The sequence below is a fragment of the Taurulus bubalis genome (assembly GCF_910589615.1).
Source record: "Taurulus bubalis genome assembly, chromosome: 12".
Taxonomy (NCBI): Eukaryota; Metazoa; Chordata; class Actinopteri; order Perciformes; family Cottidae; genus Taurulus; species Taurulus bubalis.
Genome location: NC_136600.1, coordinates 18888285 through 18913379, shown reverse-complemented (window position 1 = coordinate 18913379; position 25095 = coordinate 18888285). Strand labels below are relative to the sequence as shown.

The 25095-nt window shown below is 39.6% G+C and overlaps 3 protein-coding genes across 3 annotated transcripts; 1 reads left to right on the top strand and 2 right to left on the bottom strand.

Moving 5' to 3' along the window:
- Positions 1-2768: 2768 nt before the first annotated feature.
- On the top strand, positions 2769-4955 carry osgin2 (oxidative stress induced growth inhibitor family member 2; the record flags this gene model as incomplete). The annotated part of the gene is made up of 5 exons (XM_079228187.1): positions 2769-2906; positions 3078-3214; positions 3301-3492; positions 3590-3681; positions 3773-4955. The coding sequence occupies exons 1-5, from the start codon at positions 2840-2842 to the stop codon at positions 4953-4955; spliced, it is 1671 nt and encodes a 556-aa protein (XP_079084313.1). The 5' UTR covers positions 2769-2839.
- Positions 4956-7840: 2885 nt separating this feature from the next.
- nbn (nibrin) lies at positions 7841-17929 on the bottom strand. Its single transcript, XM_079228091.1, has 17 exons — positions 17897-17929; positions 17257-17378; positions 15720-15847; positions 15350-15509; positions 15155-15258; positions 14374-14491; positions 13706-13896; positions 13488-13588; positions 13260-13392; positions 12964-13172; positions 12193-12349; positions 11366-12026; positions 11131-11220; positions 10315-10455; positions 9399-9512; positions 9265-9314; positions 7841-8190 (listed from the first exon to the last, which is right to left on the bottom strand). The coding sequence occupies exons 1-17, from the start codon at positions 17925-17927 to the stop codon at positions 8157-8159; spliced, it is 2544 nt and encodes an 847-aa protein (XP_079084217.1). The 5' UTR covers positions 17928-17929; the 3' UTR covers positions 7841-8156.
- A 1361-nt stretch (positions 17930-19290) lies between these two features.
- Positions 19291-20384, bottom strand: LOC306744849 (prostate-associated microseminoprotein-like; the record flags this gene model as incomplete). The annotated part of the gene is made up of 3 exons (XM_079227544.1): positions 19291-19465; positions 19543-19651; positions 20276-20384. The coding sequence occupies 3 exons, from the start codon at positions 20382-20384 to the stop codon at positions 19291-19293; spliced, it is 393 nt and encodes a 130-aa protein (XP_079083670.1).
- Positions 20385-25095: the final 4711 nt, after the last annotated feature.

The following is a 25095-nucleotide window of genomic DNA, read 5'->3' as shown; positions in this document are numbered from 1 at the left end:
GCAACTCAGTTCAAATTAACCTTAAAATATCATCATGCAACTGCATCATGGTGCAATAACATTGCAACCACTATAACTATTTTAAGATGAGCGACGCAGGTTTGACAGATTTCCATGAGTAGAAAACTCACCTCTGAATCTTAACACGTGTTCAGTCAATCTTTTGATTTACTATTACCTGGCTGATGAAGCAGGTGGTGTCATTAATGTATTTAGCTTTAGCATCATACCTCTTCTGAGAACAGCAACATCATGTGTTGTTAACTTTAATATTGTGAGATGAAAAGCATATCAGCTAGCAGGGCATACATTAAATACGGGCAGACACAATATTGTCCTGAGCATCACTAGATTTGGGCAATGCATTTCTTAACAATAAAACTCTGCACCGTCAAGCCCACTCATTGAACAGCAGAGTGTAGACAGCGCTGTGAGGATGCTCTGATGTTCCGTCTTTCCGAGAACGTGCGCACGCCTGCCGTAGCAGAGATGCGCATGAGACGACAAAAACACCCGGTTTCTCTCTCCCTCACACTCTGCTATCACGGCAGACAATATCTCTTCTGAGGCGGCATTTACATGCTGGTCAGACCTGAATAAACCAGGTCGGCTCGGATTTAACTGCACAGAGGTGAGTGTGTATCTGTGTGTGTGTGCGTGTGTGTGTCTGTGTGAGATGACGAGATAGAGAGGTTGGCTTATTATCTCATGAAAGAGCCCGGAGAGTTCCTCCCACCGGTGTCTGTCTATTTATACAAACGCAGCCGTGGGTCGTGATAACAGGACGCAACTGGGACATAAAGAGATACATCACAACGAGGTAAGAGAACATGTTTTGGACGAGTGAGTGTCCGTGAATGTGCGTTTGACCTAAATTATGCAATGATGGTATTGCTGCTTGTCGCATGTGCTCCTTGTGCATTATTGGATGCAGTCGGCAAGGACCGCTCCTCAGGAGTCAGGAGTACATGATGAGAGGTTTTTACATCAAGGATGATTTGTATGACGCGGTAACAGACTGCTATCATTCTCCAGCAGTACTGCCGCAACAACCACACACAGGTTTATTGTATAGCCGGTTTGAAGTTTTGTAACTGACCTGCAGGCAGTCCCATGCAATTGTATTGGGGTTTCCTCCCAAGCAGATCGATGATATGTCATGCAACTGTCTATTACTGTGTAAACACAAAATAAAAAAAAACACAAGTACACAGAATTATGCAAATGAATGTATCCTGCAACTGTCACCATTATCTCAAATATATTAAATCTTATTGTGAAATAACATGGTGCTACAACAGTATTAACAGTCACCGGTATCATGCACTAAATTTATGGCACTTGATGCAACAACAGTAACTGATGTACGTAACAATCCAACTCAGGCTGATAGAGCTGCATGTTCAGGGCATGAGTAACAACATAAACAGACACTATTGCTGTGTGAATACATAATAATGTTCCATTTGTTGATTGAGACACAGTATGCCGTTATAACTCCCACAGCCAAATAGTTGGTCATTTAAATTATAGTTGTATGATACATATTCTTGCCATACTGTTTAAAGGTGGAAAATAGTCAAATAACAGTCTAATTTCAAATTTGAATTATTGTGGATTAGATGGGATCTCCTAAAATTCACTTAGACTAAAATACTTTTATTTTACACACAGATTTATAGGTGGGCAGTTAAAATTACTAACAATTTAAGCAAAAATAACTGTTATGACTGTGGGCTTTGTTAAATTGACCAGTAGCATGGAAATACCAGTATCAGCCTGCCAACTAGGGGCACAGCATTCTCGATGCAGGGCAATGTGTGGAATCCCAGTGCTTTCAATGAAAAGGGTAAACAACCCAACGACCAAAGACAACAGGTCACAGACACAGGTCAGACAGGAAGGGAGGGAGGGAGGGGTGCATGTGAAATGAGGCGGACTGTTAGGGCGCAGCCTGGGAGACGTGGCAGTTTTAAAGGAAGTGAGCCAGAGTTTTGGGATGTAAGACAAAGGCTGTGTGGGCAGTGTTTTGGTTAATATGAACTATGAAACTGGGAAAGTGGGCATTGCTTGCTGGGGCAGGTGGGTAATGTTTTGGCGGGATTGTCTGTTAGTGTGTCTGTGTGTGTGGTAGTGGTGGATGGGTATGAGGGGAGGAGGAGCTCTGTCACCATGCCAGGACCACATTCTCACCCTGCTGCTGTTGAAAGGGGCGGTAAAGACATAAACAGGCCCAGTGGGATTATGGCCCACTCGGAGGAGTGATCAGGGGGGATTTGCTGCCCGACGAGCACACAATGGCGCTGTCGTGTAACACACAAACACACACTACACATGCTCAATGGCAACGTTTCACAACAGACCCAAGCCTACATAAATCTGATTAGAACTCCCTTTTGTTTGGGAAGCGGCACCGGGGTTTACAGAGGCTAGCCTTGCCGCAGGCCATGTTTGATAGGACAGGACGTGTGTGGATGTTGGCGGGACAGCAAAGAGAAAAGCAGGGGGCACGTTGTGTTGTGGCGGGGTGTTTCCACGTGTTTGAAGCCCCAGACAGGGAGGGTCCCGGCTGTGTGTGGAAGCACAATAACAGGATGAATAATGTTTTTTTCTCGCGTTCAGTATGTGAGTCAGCTGATGATGGTGGATGAGACAGGACCTAACATGAGACAACAACAACATTGGCAGACACAAAGACAGCAAGCCGGTTTGAATGTGTTCAAAGCACAAACGAGCCTCTGCTTTTAGTAGAGGATCAAATCGAGGGCTACAGAAATGTCTGGAACTTTCTCATTTCTATCATTCCTCCCCAGTGCCGGCTCTGGCCCAGGCTGCAGCAATGCCACTTCTGGAAGAGACCACTCTACCACAAGAGCACCCAACCACTGTCCCTGTGGTTATCATAGGTGAACATTTTGCTCTTAACCGCTTGACCTTTAAGGGTTTCATGTTGTTACTTAAACTTGGCACACATAAAACATTCAAAGCATCTTTCTTTATCTAACTTTTGTCAGTTAATGCTGTGGGCTCCTTTGTGACGCTAATCCACCATTTCCCAAACCTGGATCTGTTTTCAGGCAACGGCCCATCAGGCATTTGTTTGTCCTACCTGCTGAGTGGACACAAGCCCTACCTGGACACTGCAACTGTCCACCCAAACCCAATACTATACAGGAAACTGCAGGAGAGCAAGCACCTATCCATCACTGAACAGGTAAAAACAACAATGAATTCCTTGCAAATGTACGTGTATGATCACAGTCACTCAGGTGTGTCATGATAATTACTTGTTTTTTGTAGGAACTGGAATATTTGAGTGAAGGTCTTGAGGGGAGGTCAAGGAACCCTGCGGCTGTACTTTTTGACACACTTCTGCACCCCAATGCTGACTTTGGCTACGAGTTCCCCCCTGTCCTTCAGTGGAGGAGGGACAAGCAGCAACACATCCCACATCTGGTGCTGGGGAGGGCAACGCCGGGAGGTGCTTGGCATGTAAGATACAAGGTTTAGTCTGTTGCACCCATATTTTCAATCAATTGTTCCATTCTATGATATTGCATTCTCCCCGACCCTTCTTTCCTTTCCTCAGGCAATGGAGGGCTCAATGCTGACTATTAGTCTTGGCATCTGGATGGAGCTTCCCGGGGTTAACTACAGGGACTTAACCAACGGGAAACGCAGGTACTGAGAGAGGTTGACAGCAAAGACATGGCTAAAGTCTCAGTTTAATTCTCTGCTACTACTTTTCCCATCATCTATTACTTCTCTCTAGGGATGTAACCAGTGACAGAGCCACCCCAGAAGAGATCTCATCCTATTACCGTAACTATGTGAAGCTAAAGGGCCTTCAAAAGAATTTTGTTGACAACACCTACGTGACCTCTGTCCAGAAACTCTGCCGGGGGCAAGAGGGGGAAGGTCTGAAAAATAGGCACAGTGACCAAGGAGATGGAGGGGTGGGAGATGGTGGCAATGAAGGCTTTGATGGAAATGGTGTTGAGTGTCTGAATAATGGAGGCGGGGGGGCTCTCTGGGAAGTAAGGGGATACCAGCAGGTGCAGAACGACTCTCATGTGCCCTTCTCTCTGTTTGCTGAGAATGTAGTACTGGCCACTGGTGCGTCCGATTCGCCAGTTCGATTAGGCGCAGAGGGGGAGGACCTGCCATTTGTATTCCACAGCATCTCAGACCTGGGTTTGGCCGTAAGCCAGAGAAAACTGGATATGAACTCTGATCCGGTTTTAATTGTAGGTGCCGGTTTAAGTGCTGCCGATGCAGTTCTGTGCGCTTGTAACAGCAACATCCGAGTGCTGCATGTCTTTCGTAAGAGCGTAGACGACTCAGACCTCATCTTCAAACAGCTGCCCAAGACCCTGTACCCAGAGTACCACACAGTCTACAACATGATGTGCTCTCAGACCTACACAAACGTGGCTCCCTCCTCTGCTTCAAACAGACCCCAGGCAGTAAGTATTGCCTCCTCAGTGTGTGCCAAGATGTGCCCAAAGCCCCAACTTGCCGCAGGTAACATGGCTGGTAATGCCAGTGTCAGCCTGTTTCCTGACTACACCAGTTTCCCTCAGCATTGCTTGGTGTCCTTCCAGTCTGACATGCAGTGTTTGCTGCAGGGGAACAACTCCCTCAAGGCATTCAAGATCTCCATGGCCTTGGTGCTGATCGGGACAAACCCAAACCTGTTTTTCTTGAAGGGCCAGGGCCAGTACTTGGGTCAGGATCCAACAAAACCCATTTCCTGCACACAGAACCCCATTGACATCCACCCCTACACTTTTGAGTGTACCAATGAGCCAGGTCTGTTTGCTATGGGCCCGTTGGTGGGAGACAACTTTGTTCGCTTTTTAAAGGGAGGCGCTTTAGGCATCGCCTCGTGTCTGCTGAAGAGACTCAAGAAGAAAGAGACACTGATCAGCAATGGAGGGAATAACTTCATTTGAAGACATGTTAGAGAAAAGAGCAATACACGTAGGTTGTAGGGCACAGATTTCAAGCACTCTTACCAACTGATGTAAACGTTGAAGGGGGAAAACAAGCGCTTTACTGTTTTAATCATTTAGGCAGTATTTTCTCTGAAGGCATTGTTACAACTCTCCGAGACCAAAAAGACAATGGATGTACACTAATATGTTTCTAACGAAACGAAACACAGCTTTCAAGAGTCTTGTCTAACTTCATAAGAAGTCCCCAGAAGTCCAGGCAACCATGTGCCAATGCTTTCGAGTCAATCTGTAACCTCACAACTAAATGGGACCTTATTTTCATCAGGGTTATTTATTCGTTCACTATGTGTCTTTCAATCCATTTACTAACAGCAATTCAAAGTAGATGCCATTGTGCTCATTCTCCATGCAACTTATAGCTTTACTTGTGTATGTGACTGACACTCACAGAGCAATCTGTGGTCCCGCTTACAAAGTTACAATCATCCGATCTCCGAGACAACCTGGAGTGGTGAGTAATTGCAATAGAGGACGCACACAAGATTAGCGTGTGACCCAACAAGTTCATGGCTAAGCAATCGAAATGTTCCTGATTATTCTTTTATTTTTATTACTTCAGAGGATTCTTTGTTTAGCTTCTATTGTTGGTAGTTGAAGCCATATACCTAAAAAAGTTATCAAAAGTCTAATAAATCTGAACTGTTGCTTTGGTTATAGTGCTACTGGAAAGCTTTCTATGCAAATAATTTCACTTGCAGACCTGAATGTATTCTTGGACAAAAAGATATGATCATTAAAAGATCACTCTGGTGTTTTAAATGTTTCTTCTTTTATCTTTTATCCGTACAATATGAACATCTTCAGATGGTACTCCGTTAAACAATGACAATCCTGGCATTTAAAACAAATGTTGTTTAAATTTACATACAGAACAAACGCAAACTTTTTGGCACAATAGTGCATGGTGTTCACTGAGAGGGTTCTTTAGCGGTAAAAGAAATATTAGAAAATGGTACAAAACAGGAAACACCAGTGTGGTCCTTTAAATTAACAACTTAAAATGACATTATGACTAGAACATATTCACAAAGTTATACAATTCTTGCCATCACAATAATGGCAACACTAAATGCAACAATTACAACACCAACGCTGATTTTGGCCAGCTGGTAGCAGCTCATCGCACATGGAGAGAACAGGCTTTTTAAAAGACAAAACAGAAAGGCTCACTTGCAGAATGCCCATTTTTACAATCATATCATCTAACTTATTTACTTCTAGTTTTAGCAAACAAAATCTTAGCATCCTCTTTGTATTTTCATCATTACATTGTGCCATTTTTTTGCATGTTGTGGCTTTTCCTGTGAAGGCTAACAGCTAAACTCCAGTATACAACTATTCAATCTACCTGTGTTCGTGACTGGGCAATATGTCAATTAGTTATGGTCCATCCCTCTAGTACTATCATATTTCTCTTAATATTGCGAAACATGGCACACAACTTTATTAACTTAACATTATATAGAAATTGCCAAGTCAGACTTCTCCTATAACCATTTCTGAGATACACCAATGCAGTTGATTTCCCAAATCACATGATCAAAATGAGATAATTTGTTTTTTCATAATCCCCAACTCTACATGTGTGTGTGTGTATATACAATTCTTCTTCCATTTTTAAGTACATCTTAACAACAAACAGCCAATACTGTTTTGTGAAGTGTCAAAGAACGGTTTAGACAGGTTGTGAGCAGAGACAGTAGCAATCTATTCTTCCTTTCCACTATATTCTCCTTCCTTCCTATGCAGTATGCTTAATCAGTTTGTACTGATCATTGCACAACTCATTATTTGTTTATTGTGATACTTTTTTTCTTTAATGCAATATGGTACTCAGAATTAGTGCAAGTGTGTGTGTGTGTGTAGGGAAATGTATTACTGAAATAACACGTTACTGTAGTCACCTTACTTTTTACACTAACAAAGTTCGTAGTTTAACACATTACTGAATACATTTTGATAATCATAATAGTTAACTAGTGAAAATGTTGTTTCTCGTGTTAAATATTACATTTCAGCTGAATTATTCCTTGATGCTTTTATCACTGACTTCTGAATATTGTTTTGATATGAATATTAAATATATGCATGCAGCCTTGAAATATTGCCTCGCCGCAGCTGCTGTAAGCAAAAGACAGAAATTGCGAGGACATATGTGGGAAAAAGTACATCTGAGGAATGCAGAGACTGGGTGACTCAGAAGTTGAGATAACAGTTTAAGATAACTAATTGTTACCGTTTTGAATTTTGTTTTGAAGATCGGAGACTTCTGTCCACCACTTTTAACTCCAAGAGCAATCTGCTTTCTTAATGAAGCACCAACAGGTTTATCGTGTGTCCATCCACATGTTACATTTGAGTACAAATGTGTATGAATTTTAGAAAGCAACTTGCAAATACTGATAAGAACATTTAGAGAGGAGATTTTTGTTTAAAGACCAGTCTCCTTGCTTTTGACACTCTGCTGCCCATTTTGTTCCAGCACAATTCATGCCGACTGCTGAGTCCACTCGTAACTCATACGTGGCACTTACCTTGAATATGAACATACAGGCGGGCTTCAACGATCCACACAGAAAGGTCCATAAATGTTCTGGCATGACGACGACTTATCTGAACAATTTCAGATCTGAAAAAGTGCCTGTAGGCTTATCGGAGATTGTTCAAGAAGCAACAACTGGAATCCCTCTTAAGTTTCTAGTTCAGCTACAACCAGGGAACACATTTGGTCTTAACTTCTAAAACAAAGGAATAGCTGCTTTCAGCATGAAGAAATTGAATGCTCTCTTGTACAACAAAGAGTTTTTAATGTTTTGTATGACGCATTTTTTATTATTGACAAATAAAACTTTGAGAAGAATTCTCTGAACACGAGTATATTTTGTTACATTGTTGGCCGTCAGTGGCTTCATTACTTACATTTAGAAAAAACTTATTGATAGAAAGAACAGGAAGAACAGCAAACACTAAAACATATTTCTGATCATTTTAGCAGTTATAAAGCAATTATAGTTGAACTACAGATATCAGAAGTTATTTATGAAATCTTTTCTGAAGTCCTTTTTATACTTATAGTTTGACACACTTGCCGTGCCTTTGAAATGAATTCCTTCCGTAGGACGTTAAGATGAAGGCATTTTATCTTCTCCTGGTTAGTTTGCCGGGGTTGTACCTAAAGACACACACAGACAATATTTTATTTTTGAGCTCCATCCATGTCAGGATGGGCTTTTAACATTCCTCGTGGATCATTCCTCAATGTCCTGAGAGGCATTTTTAACAAACCATAAAAACAGCCTAAATTAACCGCTGTAAAACGAGGACGGTGTTTGAACAGCATAAAGCAAACAGGCTATCAATAAACCACGTCTGGAAACTTTGTTCAGACCTACCAAAAAAATAGCGGATTGTTTTCTTAGCAGCAGAGTCTGTTCCCCGGATACGCATGACTGGCTGAGCATGAATCAGTGATCAAACAGTTCAGCCTTGACACACACAACATCAATCTCAAACGGTCTTCTTTCTGCTTAGTCAAAGAAAACACGGCAGGGACAGCTTACATCACCTCTGTTACCCTGGCAACCACTATGACGAAATAGATTCTAAGTTCTGATTGGTTAAACTGAAGCTACTTTATACATTATTCTCAGTGAATTATATAACGTCTCTACCTGATTATAATGACTGAAGCGTTAGCATATTTACTGGAACCAAGCACGTCTACTAAAGAGACATCGTGTAAATGTTACGCTTTTTTTTATTAACATTATACAAAAGTAACATGAAAACATTAACAGTATATACTTTAATCCTGAATACTCTTTTGGGTTAAATTGGTTAGAGGATTACATTCTGACTTTGGCTACAGAACATTGTATTATTAATATAGGAGGCATTACTTTCCATTTACAAACTTTCTTTTGACGTCATCATGATATTGCTGCTTTTTAAATTGATAGCAAATTAATGCTGCTGTTGTGTTGGGGTTTTCTCTGTTAATCTGTTGGACCTCCCCTATACTACATAAGTAAGTCATGCCGAGGGTTGTTTCAAGACACAATTAACAAAATAAAAGTAACTAAAAAAAGAATGAGCCACTGTTTTACTTGTAAATGTCGGGCTTACGACAAAACAGAGGTAAGATGAAACTGTCTGGCTTTTCTTGACATACTAGATTTAGGAGGGTTAAGTTAAGGGGTAACAAAGTCACTACATATCTTACAGAACATGAAATGACATGTCTCACCTGAAGAGGTCATCCCCAATACTCTGGTCCTGTCTGCTCTGACGCTCATCCTGAAACAAACACGGGCTCAAATCATAAAAGGCAAGTCTCAAACGGATCACAGACAGTTAAGAGATTCAGAGAGACGAAAGTACCTCAACTGCATCTTTCAGCCATTCATCCAGATCAGTGTTTTTGCCCCTGCTGTGAACCAGTAGATCAGATCCTCCGATGATGTGGGGTGAGATCTCTACACCCGGCACGCCGATCTGTCACATAAGAACATTTTTATGAAAAAATTACATTCTGTACGTAAGGCATACTTCATTGGAATTTCAGGTTAAATTGATTTCGACCAAACTGTACATATCCCATCATTGGAGACAATGTTTTCATCGTGGCATACAGAATAATATCTCAAAGGATATATATGCTAAATTAAAAACCACTAGATGTCGCACTGGAGCATCAGCATCTCAGACCCCATTTAGAAATAAGCTTCAGGTCGCTAAAGTTTGATGGTTTCAACTGAATGTTTGGGAGACCGCAAGCAAACGGCTAAGATCGACGACAGTATATTTCTTTTGAAGAACGTGTATTCTTCGGTGAGGAAATATCTGGAAGGATGCCTTCAGCTGAACACTTTGAACTGCACTCTGCCATCTTGCGTTTACAATTGTCTGACAACCAAAACAAAGAGCAGAGAAGCTCGTATTACAACACTCAGAGAGGGACTTCCTTCTCCGTTCAGGGTGTTACAACTCCACTATTTCTTTACATAGCAAATAGTTGATTGTTGCTATATTAATGTCCAACATCTCATATCTATATATAAACTCACCAAAAATTGGACATGTGTCCCGCAAATAGTGGAAGTTTTATGAAGAAAAGAAATTACTCACTCTTGTGCTTAGAGCAGAAAGGGGTAATTTTTAAAAAGGAAAATAGAGCCCTCTTCCACAGGTATTTATTTTGGGGTATTCACTTAGTTGCAATCTCAAACCTCACTGCTAGATGCCACAACATCCTACACACTGCTCTTTGTCTAAATTGCATTGTATTTAATCTGACCTTCCGGAAGCATTTGAAGTTCTTTGCGTTGCCGGTGTTCTGCATCCTCTGGGGTTTGGTTTTGGGAGGAGTAGTCACAGTGAGCGATCTAAACTCCACCAACACCAGCTTTTTAGGAAGATCTTCATCAATCTTTGTCTCCTGCAAAAAAGCACATTAATGAGTCACGTCTGTCTGATGGACAGTTCATATTCTTTGTTTCAATTAATGGTGTAGATAATGTAAGAAACAACTCAAGACAACTAAGATTTGACAAAAAAATGCAACATCATTCATGCAGCATCTCCTGTGAATCCTGAGTGTTTCTCAATGTTGTATCGCTGACAAACACTGGGTCCTTTAGGCCAATACCAATAAGAATATCTGAGAGATAAAGAAAAGGATAATATAATGCTATACATTTATGTTTTTTAAAAGGCTCTTTTGAATTGGTTATTATTTGTTTATAGATTACATAGACTATGTGAGATTTTAAGCGGCACAATAATACATCGTTTAGCCACTCTTACAATCTTTGGATGCCAGTTTACACTGAATTTTGAGTTGATGCTGAGATTGAAGCTGGAGCCACATCAAGTTGTTGGAGGTAACATCGAACACGGTTGGCTTGCAATCACAGGAATTAGTGCATTTACTGACTTTGATGTGTCGAATGGTTCCCATCTGTCCCAAGCTTTAGAATAATTGAAAACTGGAAGGCCAACTTTCAAATAAATATATGTAGGGAATAAAGCATCTACAGCAAGAAAATGTAGCATATTCAAAAAGAGGAAAGGGAGCAAACTGGAATAATAAAAGCTTTTTAGCAGAACTTACTTGGACCTCCTGTTTTAATGAAAGTGGTTTCAAAGGGGTCTTAGTGTCTTCTTTAGGCTGGCAAATATCTACTTGGAGTAGTTCTACATCCTGTAGGAATACAAAGGGTGGAAATGTATGATCATAGTGAAAACTGAGAAGTGAAGCCAACATTTGCGCCGAGTCAGTTTAAGTTTTAATTTTCTTTTCTCTGAATTACTGGACGAATAAAAGAACACTGACAGTAAATCCTCACCTCAATGAAAGACGCGTCATCATCATCTTCAAAAGGCTGTATGTCTTTACTTGTACTGGCAGATGACAGCTCTGGACGTGTGCTGGACTCTTTATTAGTTGTCTTGTACTCTACAGGATGCACCTGCTCTGTCTTGATGTTGACGATATGCTGGTCAGACTTTTGCTTCTTCTTTTTTTCCAGGCCCACCTGTGGCCTCTGGTTCTTTACATTTTCTTCTCGGTGGACCCGTTGCCTCTTGCTTGAAGACGAAGCCTCCGCCGTATTTAAACGTTGTTTCTGTTCGGTTGAACTCAGCGTTATTAGCTGTGCTTGCTGGCCTTGATTCCCTGACGGTTGCTCATCAAAGTCCATATCCTGAGACATAATAGACTCCAGTTCATCCATTTGCATCTCTGCTACCATCTCCTTTCTCTTTCTACTTTGTGGCTCCTCCTGGACAGCGTGGGAGACCCTGTCTGACTGAGCCTCTAACCGTCCTACAAAAAGATCAGCCGTTGACCCCAGTGGAGTCTGGGATATTGCCACAGCGGCTTTGTCTGAACGGGAGGATGTTTCTGTAGACCTGGCTGAAGTGTTTGGTGTCTGTATGCTGGTGGATGATTCCAGTGCAGGGCGTTTTGGCTCGGACATGAAAGAGAAGGACTCTTCCTCCAAAGGCCTTGATGACAGGAAGACAAAGAGAAGAATAAAATAAGACTTTTATCTTAAATTGTTGCCAGTCAAAGGTACGTTTATTGACATTGGGTAAATTAGTTGTACAGTTAGTGCACTACATTATTACCAGGACTATAGTCTTCCACCTAATTTAAAGAGCAGATGTTTACCTTTTCTTGTTGGCAGTTTGGAAGAATGCGGTCAGTGTTGATTGTTTCTGTGGGGAAGCTTGTGCAGAGATTTTTTGTTTTTCAGGAGATTGCTTGTTGTGAAATGTCCTGGGAAAGGCTGGCTTGGACTTAATGCCACTACTGCCTGCACCTGAAACTGCAAGAACATTGATTGATTCATTACAGCATTACAGGCATTAAACCGATGTTCCTATCATGAGTGCATTCAAGAGATGCTTGTTTACTTGCTGAGAGAAGCTTGCAAACCACTCTCATATCTGTCACCAACGCCTGCATTGTACTACCTTTGCTTAGCATAACGAGTGGAAACGGGGAAACAGCTCAGCTGGCTCTGTCCAAAAGTAACACAATCCACCTACCAGCACTTCTTAGGCTCACTAAATAACTTGTTATATGCCAGAAGCTACTGAATAGATATATTTCACCCAATATTTGACATATAGAGCCAAATACATTGTAAGGATGCACCAATGCAATACATCAGATTGGTAACAACACAAATACTGTGTTCTAGGCTGAATAAAAGGATTGGTATGAGATGAATGTGATTGATCTAAACTACACACTTGTCAATGCCGTTATATTATTTATAATAGCACAACAATTTATTTAAAATCTATTAGAGTCAAAGTATATAATTGAAAAAGAGGGAGGAACTCTTAACTGTGTCAAGTGACCTAATTTAAACGATTACAATATTGAATTGGTATCTGTACTTCTCAAGGTATCAAGAGATAAACAGGCCTCCACCTGTTGGTTTGGACGGAGGCTTCTTCATCTGCGAGTCCGTGTTCTCTACAGTGTTGAAAGATGAGCTCATGGTTTCAGCCACGATGCACTGAGTGGTCGTCTTCTTAGCAACAGGTCTGGATCCAAGGAGCTGACCGCTGTTCTGGTTTTGCTTCCTCTCAGGAGTCTCCCCAACCGCCATCACCCCTGTACCTTCACATAGCTCTGTCCTGATAAACAAGTACAATTACACACATCAGAAAGGCTTTCTTTTCAAAAATGAGAAGTTCGGACAACTGATCTGTGCTCGTCAGTACCCTTGTGATAGCTCAGTGTTGACTGCATACGCTGTGATGTTCTGAGATGCTGCAGGTAGCACGGTCTCATCTACCGCCATGCTCTGCGACAGCGAAGCACTCGGGATTCTGGGTCCCACTTTTGGTGCAGACTCTAAAAACAGAAACAAATCAAAGAAAAACTATGAATAAAAAAAAACAACCTGAAAAATAAAACAGTATTCAGTGCTTTTGTGTCAGTTCACCCACCTGAGTCTGGTGTCAGACAGGATGGATTGCAGTGCTTATCACAGGAAGCATAGATGGCAGCCAAACCAATTTCTGACTCTGTGATGACTCTGAGGCCTTTTCTGTGTCAGCGGAAAAAGGACAAATGCCAGACAGATAGTTTTAAAGTGTTCACAAATCCTCGCTTTGACAAATAAATCGGCAAAACACACTCTTTTTTGACAGAAGTTTGTGCAAACCTTTGAACAATGTCCGTCACAGAATTTGCCCATTCTGTGATAGAGGAACTAAGCAGAATTTGGGAGCTGGCTGTCATAACATTGACCACACAGCTCTGAGGAGACTCCAGCAGGTCCCGGGGCAAAGAGCCCTCCTCAAGCAGCTGGCTCTTGCCACCTCCAAAATCCACTGCTGTACTCAGGCGCTTGAGCTGCAAACAGCATAAAAGAGCACGGATTACACAACCATGATTGTTTATCAGAACAGCAGCTCAAAGACTCAGGAGGGTTTGTTTACGGACAATACGGTTATTTTATTTGATATTTCCCCTTACATCAGTCTGCTTGAAGGCTAAAGCCTTTAAGCGGTCTATACATATTTTAGTTTTTTTAAAAGCATTTGTTCCAGAGGGTATTCTGTAATGCTGTTGTACTCATGTACACTTGCAACTTCAAGCTTGGAAAATGTAGAAACATTCACTCTTAAAGGGATAATTGTCAACTACAATTTACATTTCAGCTGTACTAGCAAAATTGCTCTCCTGGAGATAATAATTATAATAACAACTGTTACCGTTAATAATAACAACTATTTTAATTATAATACAAGAACACCCTCTCTGTGATGGATAAGAAACACACTAGCCTTATTATCTCAAATGGAGTTAAGATAAAAGAGGTAGACTTACTTGTTTGGCAATGAGGAATATGAAAGTCTTTCCGCTGAAAAGCTGTTTGCGAACTGGAATCGCTCCAAGGTTAACATCCTCATTCCTCAAACTGGGCTCATCGATCTCAGGGACAAACCTAAAAAACAAAGTACAGCTTTAAGCAAGATAATGTTTGGTTCAGTGTGGCCTCAGAAGTTCAGTTCATCCTCAGGCCCCATCCACACTACTACATTTTCAATTTAAAACGTATATCTTTTGCTACGTTTACACTGAGCATCATACGGCAGAGTTTTACAGCACCGAAAACAGATACGTTTGAAAACTCCGGGGTTACGTCATAGTGTGGACGGGGGTAAACAGAGAAGTTTGGAAAAGATGGGGTGGACCACCAGGATTTCTACTTGATTGGGTCCAACAGTCACGACATGTCCTTCACTTATTCGTCACGCTCCTGTCACATGACACTTTCCCGGAAGAAAACAAACAGCCAGGTTTGACCTCGTCCTCAGTTCAAGCAAAGAAATCTCTGGTCCATCTTTTTGCCATTGTCGTTCTTCCTCCGGAGTATTTTCTGCAACTAAACCGACTGCAGTGTGTAGAAAACCTGCGTCCTGTTTACACCGTTACGCGCATACCCAGTGCACGTGAATGGTCATGTGATACTTGTTTTCAAAGGTTGCCGTGTGGACGAAGATCCTTTTCGAAAACGCTCCTGAAATGCCCGTGTGGACGGACATCCTACTCATGTGGATGTAGCCTCAGTATGAATGTGTATAAAAAAGGATGGATTGTTTTGTACCTCTCAGCTTTAGGAGGGGGTAATCTTTGCTGAGCGGCTTTGCTGAACTCCATGAAGAACTCTGGCTTCACGATGGGACGACAGCACAGCAGAGCGGAAATAGTCTAAACAAATAAGAAGGACATCAAACACATATTCAGAGATAAACAGATACCATTTAACCACCCAATGAGAATACAAAAGTATGTTTGAGACCTTGATGGTGACTTTGGCAGATGGCGTGGCCAGGTGGGTGCAGTCATGAGTCCAGGTGTTGACCAGCTTCCCGCCCAAAGCCGCCAGGGCCTGAGAGAGCGACGCCTTGCCATCACTGTCCAAACATGATGAACACACCACTGGCTTCTGATGGTCCACACTGAGATGAAGAAGGAACGATTAAGGAGATTCATAATGCAACTTGAAATTCCGATGCAAGTTAGTTACATTGAGCATGTTCTGAGTGCGGGAGGAATAAAACTAGGTGTGACATGTGAGTGCAATTAAAAGTAAAAGATGATGCCAGATTTAGTGACTGTGGTTCTGAGATGTAAAACATAACTCACCAGGTCTTGTTTCAGTAACTTACCTGAATTTGCTGTGAAAAACCCCAAATGTAATATTGTCTCCTGACTTAAGGTTCACTGGCGTGTTCCCTGTCAAGCGCTGGCTGTTGACAAATGAACCATACTTGGAGGTGTCTTTTAAAGTCAGCGTCTAGGAATAGAATTCATAAGAGCATTTCGTGAAATTGTCCATCAGTCAAACGAACCATCCTACATCTTTCTGTTCAATTATTAATGTCTCAGCGAGAAACCCATCCTTTCAAATAAGCCTTAAATGGAAATGTGTGCCAGGCATGGAAAATCAATTAAACCTTCAGCGTAAGAAAAGGTGGAGAGGACTACAGCCGCATCTACATGTTAAACAGGTGACATCCAGAAGTTCAAATAGGAGAAATCTTGATTAACAGATAGATAATTACTTTTAGAAACTATTATGCCACAGTCCGATTATGAACCCAGAGAAGTCTGATAAGTATTGATGACAATAAAAATGTATGTAAAAGGGGTTTTAAAAAGCAATGCATTAACAAGGTTAATATTCCCCATTAGACCCAGAAAAGGGTGGAATCTGTAAGATTACACATTTTCCTAAAACAACATAGATTGAAAAATGAAAAAGACATGACTGGCCACGCAAACTTTACTTTTGCAATTTAGAGTTGTATTTGTAGCTGTAGAAGTGCAGAAATAATTATTAGTTAGAGCCGGGTGATCCTCCACTTGAACGTAACAACTATTTCATGTCTTGTCTCAGTTTTAGTCCCGCTGGAATGAAGCCATAGCCCCACCTTCTGACCAGAAGTGCCTCCACACCAAATAAAATCACAATACTCCTCTAATTGATACAATACTGGATTTATTGATAAAGTCATATTAATATCGTGATAATCCTGCAAAAATATTGACACTAATATGAGACTACTAAACAAACTGTATGAAATGTAACAGTCATTACTGAAAACTAATCGTTATTGCACAAACCTGCATATTAACATAGTATTATATACTGAGCATATGGATCAACAACAGTAAATTAAGTTGCTGCTTTGCTTTGAGCAATGTCTAAGGAGGTTTTACCCTTTTCTTCGAGAATACATTGTCCTCTGGCTAGACACATTAATAACTGCAAGATCATAAGATTCAACTTTAGAGCCAAGGGGAGCTGAATGTTTGATTCTCAAAAAATCATTTAAACTTTTTACCTGTCTGGATGGTTGTCGAACTACAGAGGAAAGTAAAGACATTAACAGATGGCTTTACTTGAAAAGGCATATCAACCTTTGTGTAAACAGTGTCACAACTCCTGTCAATCTGATTTAGTTGTCTTTTTAATATTGTTGTCCTGTTTTCCATAAGGCGTAAGCTTGGGGGCCGAACACATTAGGATTCTCTCGTTGATTCTGATATACATTCCAGCTACATAAACATGCAGTCATCACTATGTTCATATACAGTTAAAATTCATTTAACTACCAATTGTTTAAGCTCAGCAGATTGTGTTGAACCCATTCAGTTCAATAAATAATTAAATATAAACTGTACAACAATTCTTCCTCTTACCTGGTCAGTAGCAATGAGATGACTGTGAGCCCTGCTGATGGACTGGTCGCTGGGGAGGACGATGTCACAGTTTTTGCGTCCCACCACATACTCTTTACAGGAGAGGAGATAGTGGGTCTCACCTGTGACAAAAACACAAACAAGTTGTTGTTGTTGTTGTTGTTGTGGTGGTTGTTGAGACTGAATTTCTTTAGTATTTCATTGCCCCATGTTGGCTCTTTATTGAGGGATTTTTATCTTCTCAAGAATTATAGAAAATGCATGGCAACTAATACAGAGAACGGTGTGTGAAATAGTTTGTTTTGAAATGTTCTTCATGTGTGTATGATGACTGCTCATGTGACCATCCTGTTACTGTCCAGTATCGAGTAAGCCGATGTGGGCTGAGTAGCACCGTTTGGTGCAGGCCACTCAGATAAACAAGTCAAATCAATTTAAGTTACATTTTGAACAATCTATCTTCCAATAGTATGTTTAGGCAATTTTGTATTGCCCAAAATCAAGCGTCAAAGGGCTTTACAATCTGTACACATACGACATCCTCTGTCCCTGTTCCTCACATCGGTTCAGGAAGAACTCCCTAAAAAAGCTCATATGTGAAGCTAGCGGCACACAGATCAACCCCGACAGAAACAGTTACCTCCAGGCTCCAGGGGTGTCAGTATCCACATTGTATTGCTTCTTGTTGGCTTTTACATTCGTATGCAAACCACTAGTAAGTCAAACCTAGTGCAACATTTTAAGTCTTATCAACAAGGTGGACTCGCTTATCGCGCTTCCGCGTGACGTACAAACTGTGCGCCTCTGCTCGCTTTTCAAAATAAATTAATAACGCTCATTCATCAGGGGTTAGTGAATCTATTACGGATTAGAATTAGTTTTTTTCATAAAAGTAATAGTGTACATGTATGTACAAATGTATGGTAATATGATTGGTGGTAGAAGTGGTGGAAAGTGCATTTACTTAAGTAGTGCCTATGTACAATTTCAGGTACTTCAGGTATTTCACTTGAGTATTGCCAGATTCTTCTTCTTTATAACTTTTCTCAACTACAATTCAGAAGTAAATATTGTACTTTTTACTCCACTACATTTAACTGATAACTTGTGTTACTTTGCAGATTCAGAGAATAATACAAAATAGAATCAACAAATACATTATTTTAACTATTTTCGGTTAAGATAAAGTAAAGTTTGTTGTATACCTTTATTGATCCATGGGTGGCATTCATAAGCTACTATATATGCATCAATACTTTTATTCCAATGTACATTATTCTGAAATTGTACTGCTCTGTTTTGTTTTGAAGAAAACTCTTTGAGTTGAACAGCAGGCAGACAAGTCTTTCCTGGTGATGCTATCTGTATATAAATCATGGCCTGTGGATAATGGAACAACAACTCAAAATGTGTAATTGTTTTTTATATAATTGCTACAAATCACTGAGGCTGCTGTTTCAGTGTATTTTCTGTGTTAATGGACCAAAAATGTCACCTAATTATCGTTTGATGCTCTGAATTCCATGTTGAGTGACAATAAGTCTTCCATACATTTGCAGATATTTATTGAACTGCAAAATATGTTTGAAACAGTACAATATACAATATATTTGTGGGGGGTGAATTATCTTTTCTCTATGAAATTGCTCAATTGTTGAGCAAGCAAGTAATACAACAAATGATAGTTGTAGTAAATTGGTAAATAACACATATCACATTTAACAAAAACCAAAACTAGACATGACTTAATTTAGATATACACTATATTTGTATTTCATTTTAAAACATGGACCAGAAACAATTCAGACATTCAGACATCAAGAGTCATCAACAACAAACATACACAACACAATTTTAAAATGAGAAGCTATCATCATCAACTGAGGAAACAGATAATTCCTAGATTTAGTAATACAATTAGACATAGAGATAAAACAATAAAACCCATGATGCTATATTTATTGAATCAAAAACAAACAAAACTAAATTAACATCACACATTGCTATATTGCTATTTTTCATTAATTGTTGAACTCAAAATAAAGGGTCATTGTCAGATTTCCAAGGTTGGCCTGCAGCAGGTCTGAAACGGCCTCTTCCCCAGAGACACGGTAGTTTGTGATTGCCTCTCATCACTACAACGCTTGTGCAAGACTCAGGTTTACGGATGACCTCACACCAGTCCGGATAGTCCACAGGGTCAGATCCACTGTAGGGAATATCACAATTATATGTATGCCACATCCAAATTAGATAATATATGTTTTAACTTTTAAACAAACTTACTGGTCACAGCATCCTACTCCAAAAGGCTCCATGCAGACACACTGGTAACAGTCACTGGTTATCCAGCTCTCTCCTATCCCGTACACCTGCCCCATGTGGTCACAGCTCCCTGAAAAATATCAGTCATTATGACAGCAGTGAATTTATTTGCATAAAAGTGGAAATACTATGTAAAATATATTGAATTACCAGTAAAAATTTAACTAAAAGTACTTACATTTTAGTATTATCAGCTAAATGTACTTGATGCAGTGGTAAATGATATGGAATACTGTTACTAACCTGTTAAATAATATTTATATTATAGTTATTATAAATGATGCATGAAGCATAATTTATATGTTGCAGCAGATCTGGGTAGAGCTAATGTTGAGGACTTAGTTTTGGGTTTTTAATTATTTAAATATGCATTGTATTTCATTGACTTATCATATGTTTTGGAAAAACTGAATGTGCAAAAGTAATAGTAATTGTAAAAATTATAATAATAAGTACAATGATTGTCTCTGAATTATAGTAAAGAAGTATAAAGTAGCATAAAAGTAAAGTATGGCTACCTTCAAAATATGAATTCCTGACTTTCTACCTGGCCACATATAAGCCTATAGGAATCATTATGTCCACACACACACACACACACACACACACACACACACACACACACACACACACACACACACACACACACACACACACACACACACACACACACATTTACACACACATACTGCACCTTTAGTGTTGAAGAAGCACTCGCCGCTGTTATACACAGAGAAGCATGGCACACTGGCACTCAGGAACAACAGCAAAGCCAAAAGTACTCTTCCTGCTGTGTCTGCCATTTCTGAAAAGAAGCAGCGCACATGGTAAAAAATACACCAAAAAACATAATAACCCAATGAGAAAAATGCAATATTGTTAGTCTTACCAATCTCAACGTTTTAACTATGTAATATAAAAACCTTCCCTTTCTTCTCTTTCTCTGCCTCTAGCTTTCATTCACTCTCGTGTTGGGTTTATATTTCCTCTTTTCCCCTTTCGGCTCCCTCCTTCTCCTCTTCAGTGCCACTCTTGAACTGATGCTCTTTCCCCCTGTGGGCTCAGATATTTATACCGAACCAGCATGTCTTTATCTCTACTTTCTTCATTGCTATTTGTCCCCCCCCCCCTCACACACACACACATATTAATTACCTTCTATCTGCACGCACACATACAGTGTACAGACACACAAACACCCACTCATACTAGCATTATTATAGCAATGTTCGTCATTCCCTCTTGTGCTGCTTCACAGAAATTGCCCTAGAGTATACAGTGTGCACTCTTTCAGATAACATTTGTCTCATTGGGTGCCATTTGACCTTATCAGGAGATCTCACTTGTGACACCATCCCTCGGATAACCAGTCAGTTGCCTTTTGTCCTACACAGTGTGACCCTTTGACCCCGTGCTCAACATCCAGGCACATGTATACGTATTGTATTGTGACATCCAAAGTAAATTACAAAAGCTCATTTGAAAAAGGCCCAGGTATTGTTTTTATTGTTCAACTTTTTTATTATTTCTATTGTATTCCTTAATAATTGTCTTTCTTTTATAGCCCACCAATGATCATTGATGCACATCATTACATAATTCAATTTCATATCCTGTTGTTATGGATCATCAAGCAAACGTTGCTTCACTGGATTTATTGAATTAAATAAAATGTTCCTATTACAGGTCTCTTTAGTATGTTTTTGAGTTTTCAGGAGGGGGGGCATGAGATTTAAGGATTTATACACACACACACACACACACACACACACACACACACACACACACACACACACACACACACGCACAGATTTGTTTGTTACTTTCAGGAGATTTCATCACCTAGGGGCTTTTTTTAACCTCAATTTTTCTGCAGTGACACCAAACTAAGGACACAATTTTGACAATCATCCAAAACCGGAGCCACAGGTTTCAAACCGGACACCTTCTAAGGCTGCAACAAACATATCCTCCTAACATATTCCCTCTCTGTGCTTTTCTATTGTGTTGTCAGATATCTTCTGTGTACCCCGACCTGTCTATCCAGTTTCCTAGAGACTAGTTTTGTATAGTCAGAATAGTTTTGGCTTCAAGAATAATTGCCCGAGACAATTCTTCAATTTATTTAAATTAGGCAATATTCTCAATAAAATGTGTCTCTGTGAATATGTGATAGCCGCTTGTTGGCTGCATTTTCATAAAGTGTACTCTTATACAGTAATAACTCACTTGATTAAAAAGCACATTATCTCTCACATCAGTGCCACTGCTTTTTCCAGCCAATGCTCCCACAGGCTTGTGCACATTAGAATTTAGCTTATTACGCTTCTTTAGGAAATTGGATCATTACATAATAAAATACTCTTTGAAGAATTCATTGACTGGGAGGGAGGATATTTTATTAGTCAAAATTGCAAAAGCACATTTCTTCAGTTAAATTAAATATAAAAATAGTATCTGAAGCATATAGCTCACTATGTCTAATGCAATAGGGCATGAATCCGAGAAGTGGAGACAGTAATGAATCACTGCAGACAAAATTAACATGCAATCAGGCTTTATTTATATCCACATCAGAGATGGTCAAAAGAAAAATCCTTTTACATTATTGAAACAGAAGGAAAAAAGTCTCATGTCAGTTGGCTTTGTTATTGTCTGATGTCTCAAACCTGTAATGTGCCAGTAGGCACACCTGTTTGCTCACGTAGCAGGATGTAGCAACATAAATAGATCCCCTTTCTCACTCATAAATGTACACATACATGGGTGTGTTTTAAAGAGACAATGAAAGAATGTGCAAACATTGAACTTAAAATTCAAGGACTTAAAGAACATAACATAACATAAAGATAATGTTTATACACAATAAATCATTGTTATTAGTTTACTTTTTTACTTTATCTAAAGCACCACAATACTAATAATGTATTTTCAAACTTTCTTCACAGATATTAATTTAAGAAACTGCTATTAAACAGAAGGAATACAAGTGAACATAACAATGATATTCTACAATGTGTAGCAATAGAAAATAATACACAGATTGTTTAAAGTTTACCATCTAAAACCATTTACCTGAACATCTTCACTTCATGGGTGTTTTTTTTTCAGAGCTACAACACAGGTCAGAAGTCAATGCCAGACTCTGTAGGAATATGTCTGATATTTAGTTGACACGATGAAGCACAAGAACAACCGAATATCAAACATATCACACAGCTTCTAGCCAGTCGGAGCCTCAGCAGGCTGGAAAAGCCTGTAGATAAGAGAAACAATGCAGTGTGAATACTTGTTTCAGACTGAATGTACGTCACAAACAATCCCATAGAAAGTGTGCAAGGAGTACAACATAATGGACAAAGACCTGAAGAACCAATCCAACACAAGAGGGATATGACAGAAAAAAGCGCCTTGAGGGAGGAAGTTACAAAACAGAGTAGAGGTAAACTTCAACTTCACACACAAATACAAATATAATTTACTTACCAATGTCCTATGGGCACACACAGCATCCCTGTGTTCTGGCAGTAAAAAATCTTGGCAAAACAAATCAAAAATGTAATTACTTTAAGTGTGTGCCTGTAAAATATGTATACAAAAAGTGATTCACAACTAACTCTGTGTGTGAGCTATGCTCTGTGTGTATGAGTTATTCCTCAGTGGGACAGCATTTATATACAAGCCTGTGAGACACACACACTCAGTGCCCCATGTAATTAGAGGTATATTGATCAGCTACTATGGCCTGCAGCTTTTCCTCCCCACATTAGCCTGATCAATAGATGTGATGTTCATCCTAGTGTGAACTCCCACGGACACACACACACACACACACACACACACACCCACACACACATGACCGCAGATGCAAAGTCAAATAACTTTCAGTTATTGCCTGTAGGGAGGACATGACGGTCACTTCCCCGTCAATAGTTGTATCTTGTTACTATCATATGGCTGAAATAGAAAAAGACTACCTTTATAAAGGGATGCAGGCATGTATCAAATGTAGCTACAGTGTATTCATTTTCATAATCATTCTTTACAATGATGTTTATTGATCATTTTTTATTGAATGACAAATTAAATAAAGAAGAGTGGTGCGTGGCAGTGAAAAGCAGAACAAAAACATAGAAATTAAATTTGTAAATATGAATGCCATTCTGTTTCAGGTATCTTTATTTGTGTGGACTTAAAGTGTATGTTGCTGCTAATATTTCTGTACTTTTACTTAAATACATTGTAATAAATTAATTAAAAAAGAAAATGAGTGTTAAAATCAGGCAGTTGACCTCTTGCTGTCAGGATGACCTCTGGTTGTCAAGTTGACTGGTGATGGTATTATCTCTTCATCTGTATGTTTCTGGTGGAGGGAGTGTGGGTTTAACACATGCTGACTTCACATCATCTGTCATATATGAATATACAACACTTTCACTTGTAGGTGAGTCTGGATTTTAGTTTTAATTAAAAAAGAATCATGTGTAGAACAGCTGATAAGAAGTACATTGTAAGATCAGGAATTTATTGTGTATCCAGAATGCAGTGCATCATTCACAGAGACATTCAGCATTTGACTGTTATACAACCATCATGTCTTTCCTTCGTTTTACAAACATCAAACAACGTCAGCATCAGACTATTTTTAACACAATGGTATATTGTATGCTATGTTTTAAGATTAGACAGTATATTTCATGAACAGCAGCCCTCGTTTATGACATCAGACCTCCTCTGCCGTCTCTGTATCCTCTCCCGATATGAGCTGACCTTGTGAGCCTATTGGGGCGGAATGATAGCCTCTGATTGCCTAATTGTGAGCCTGGGGGGAGTATTTTAATCTCCAACAGATGGAAGCCAAATGTGAGGCAAAGTGTGAGATGACAGGGCAAAATGATTAAACAAGAAATTAAATGTGCACTGAAAAAATAATTAACCATTTATATTGAGTCTAATAATTCACTTGTAAAGTACACAGGGCAAAATCATTTCCCTCTGATCCAGTCCAAGCTTCAAAGTAATCATTCTTTTCCGCTCATATGTTAAAGGTCAAAAGATCAAAATCTTCAAGCAAGTCAAGTTAGTTTCAGTTTGAACATGTTGTTGGAGCCTGACTCCATTTATCTGAAGTGAATCTTTATTCAGCTGATGTATTAATCCGTTTAACTAACGTATTTCGACATCCAATTGCTTGTAAAGATACAGCATTAAAACATCAACTTAAATCAAACCACCAATATCTAATTTGACAATTTTGATATATACCAAGTACAGCGGAGTCATTCATTTTCATATGGGGTGAATCTGGGGAACATGCGGTGCTTAATATATGTTACAGAAAAGAAAAGGTTGAAGTTCAGAATTTAAATATTTAAGTATGACAAAGGTCTTGCTCTTGATAGAAACATACTGATGACAACAGGGAATTACACCATTAGATCACATTACATAATGACCACAAATACAAAAAGACACTTCAACAGAAGAATATAAAATATTGAACATAAATGACAA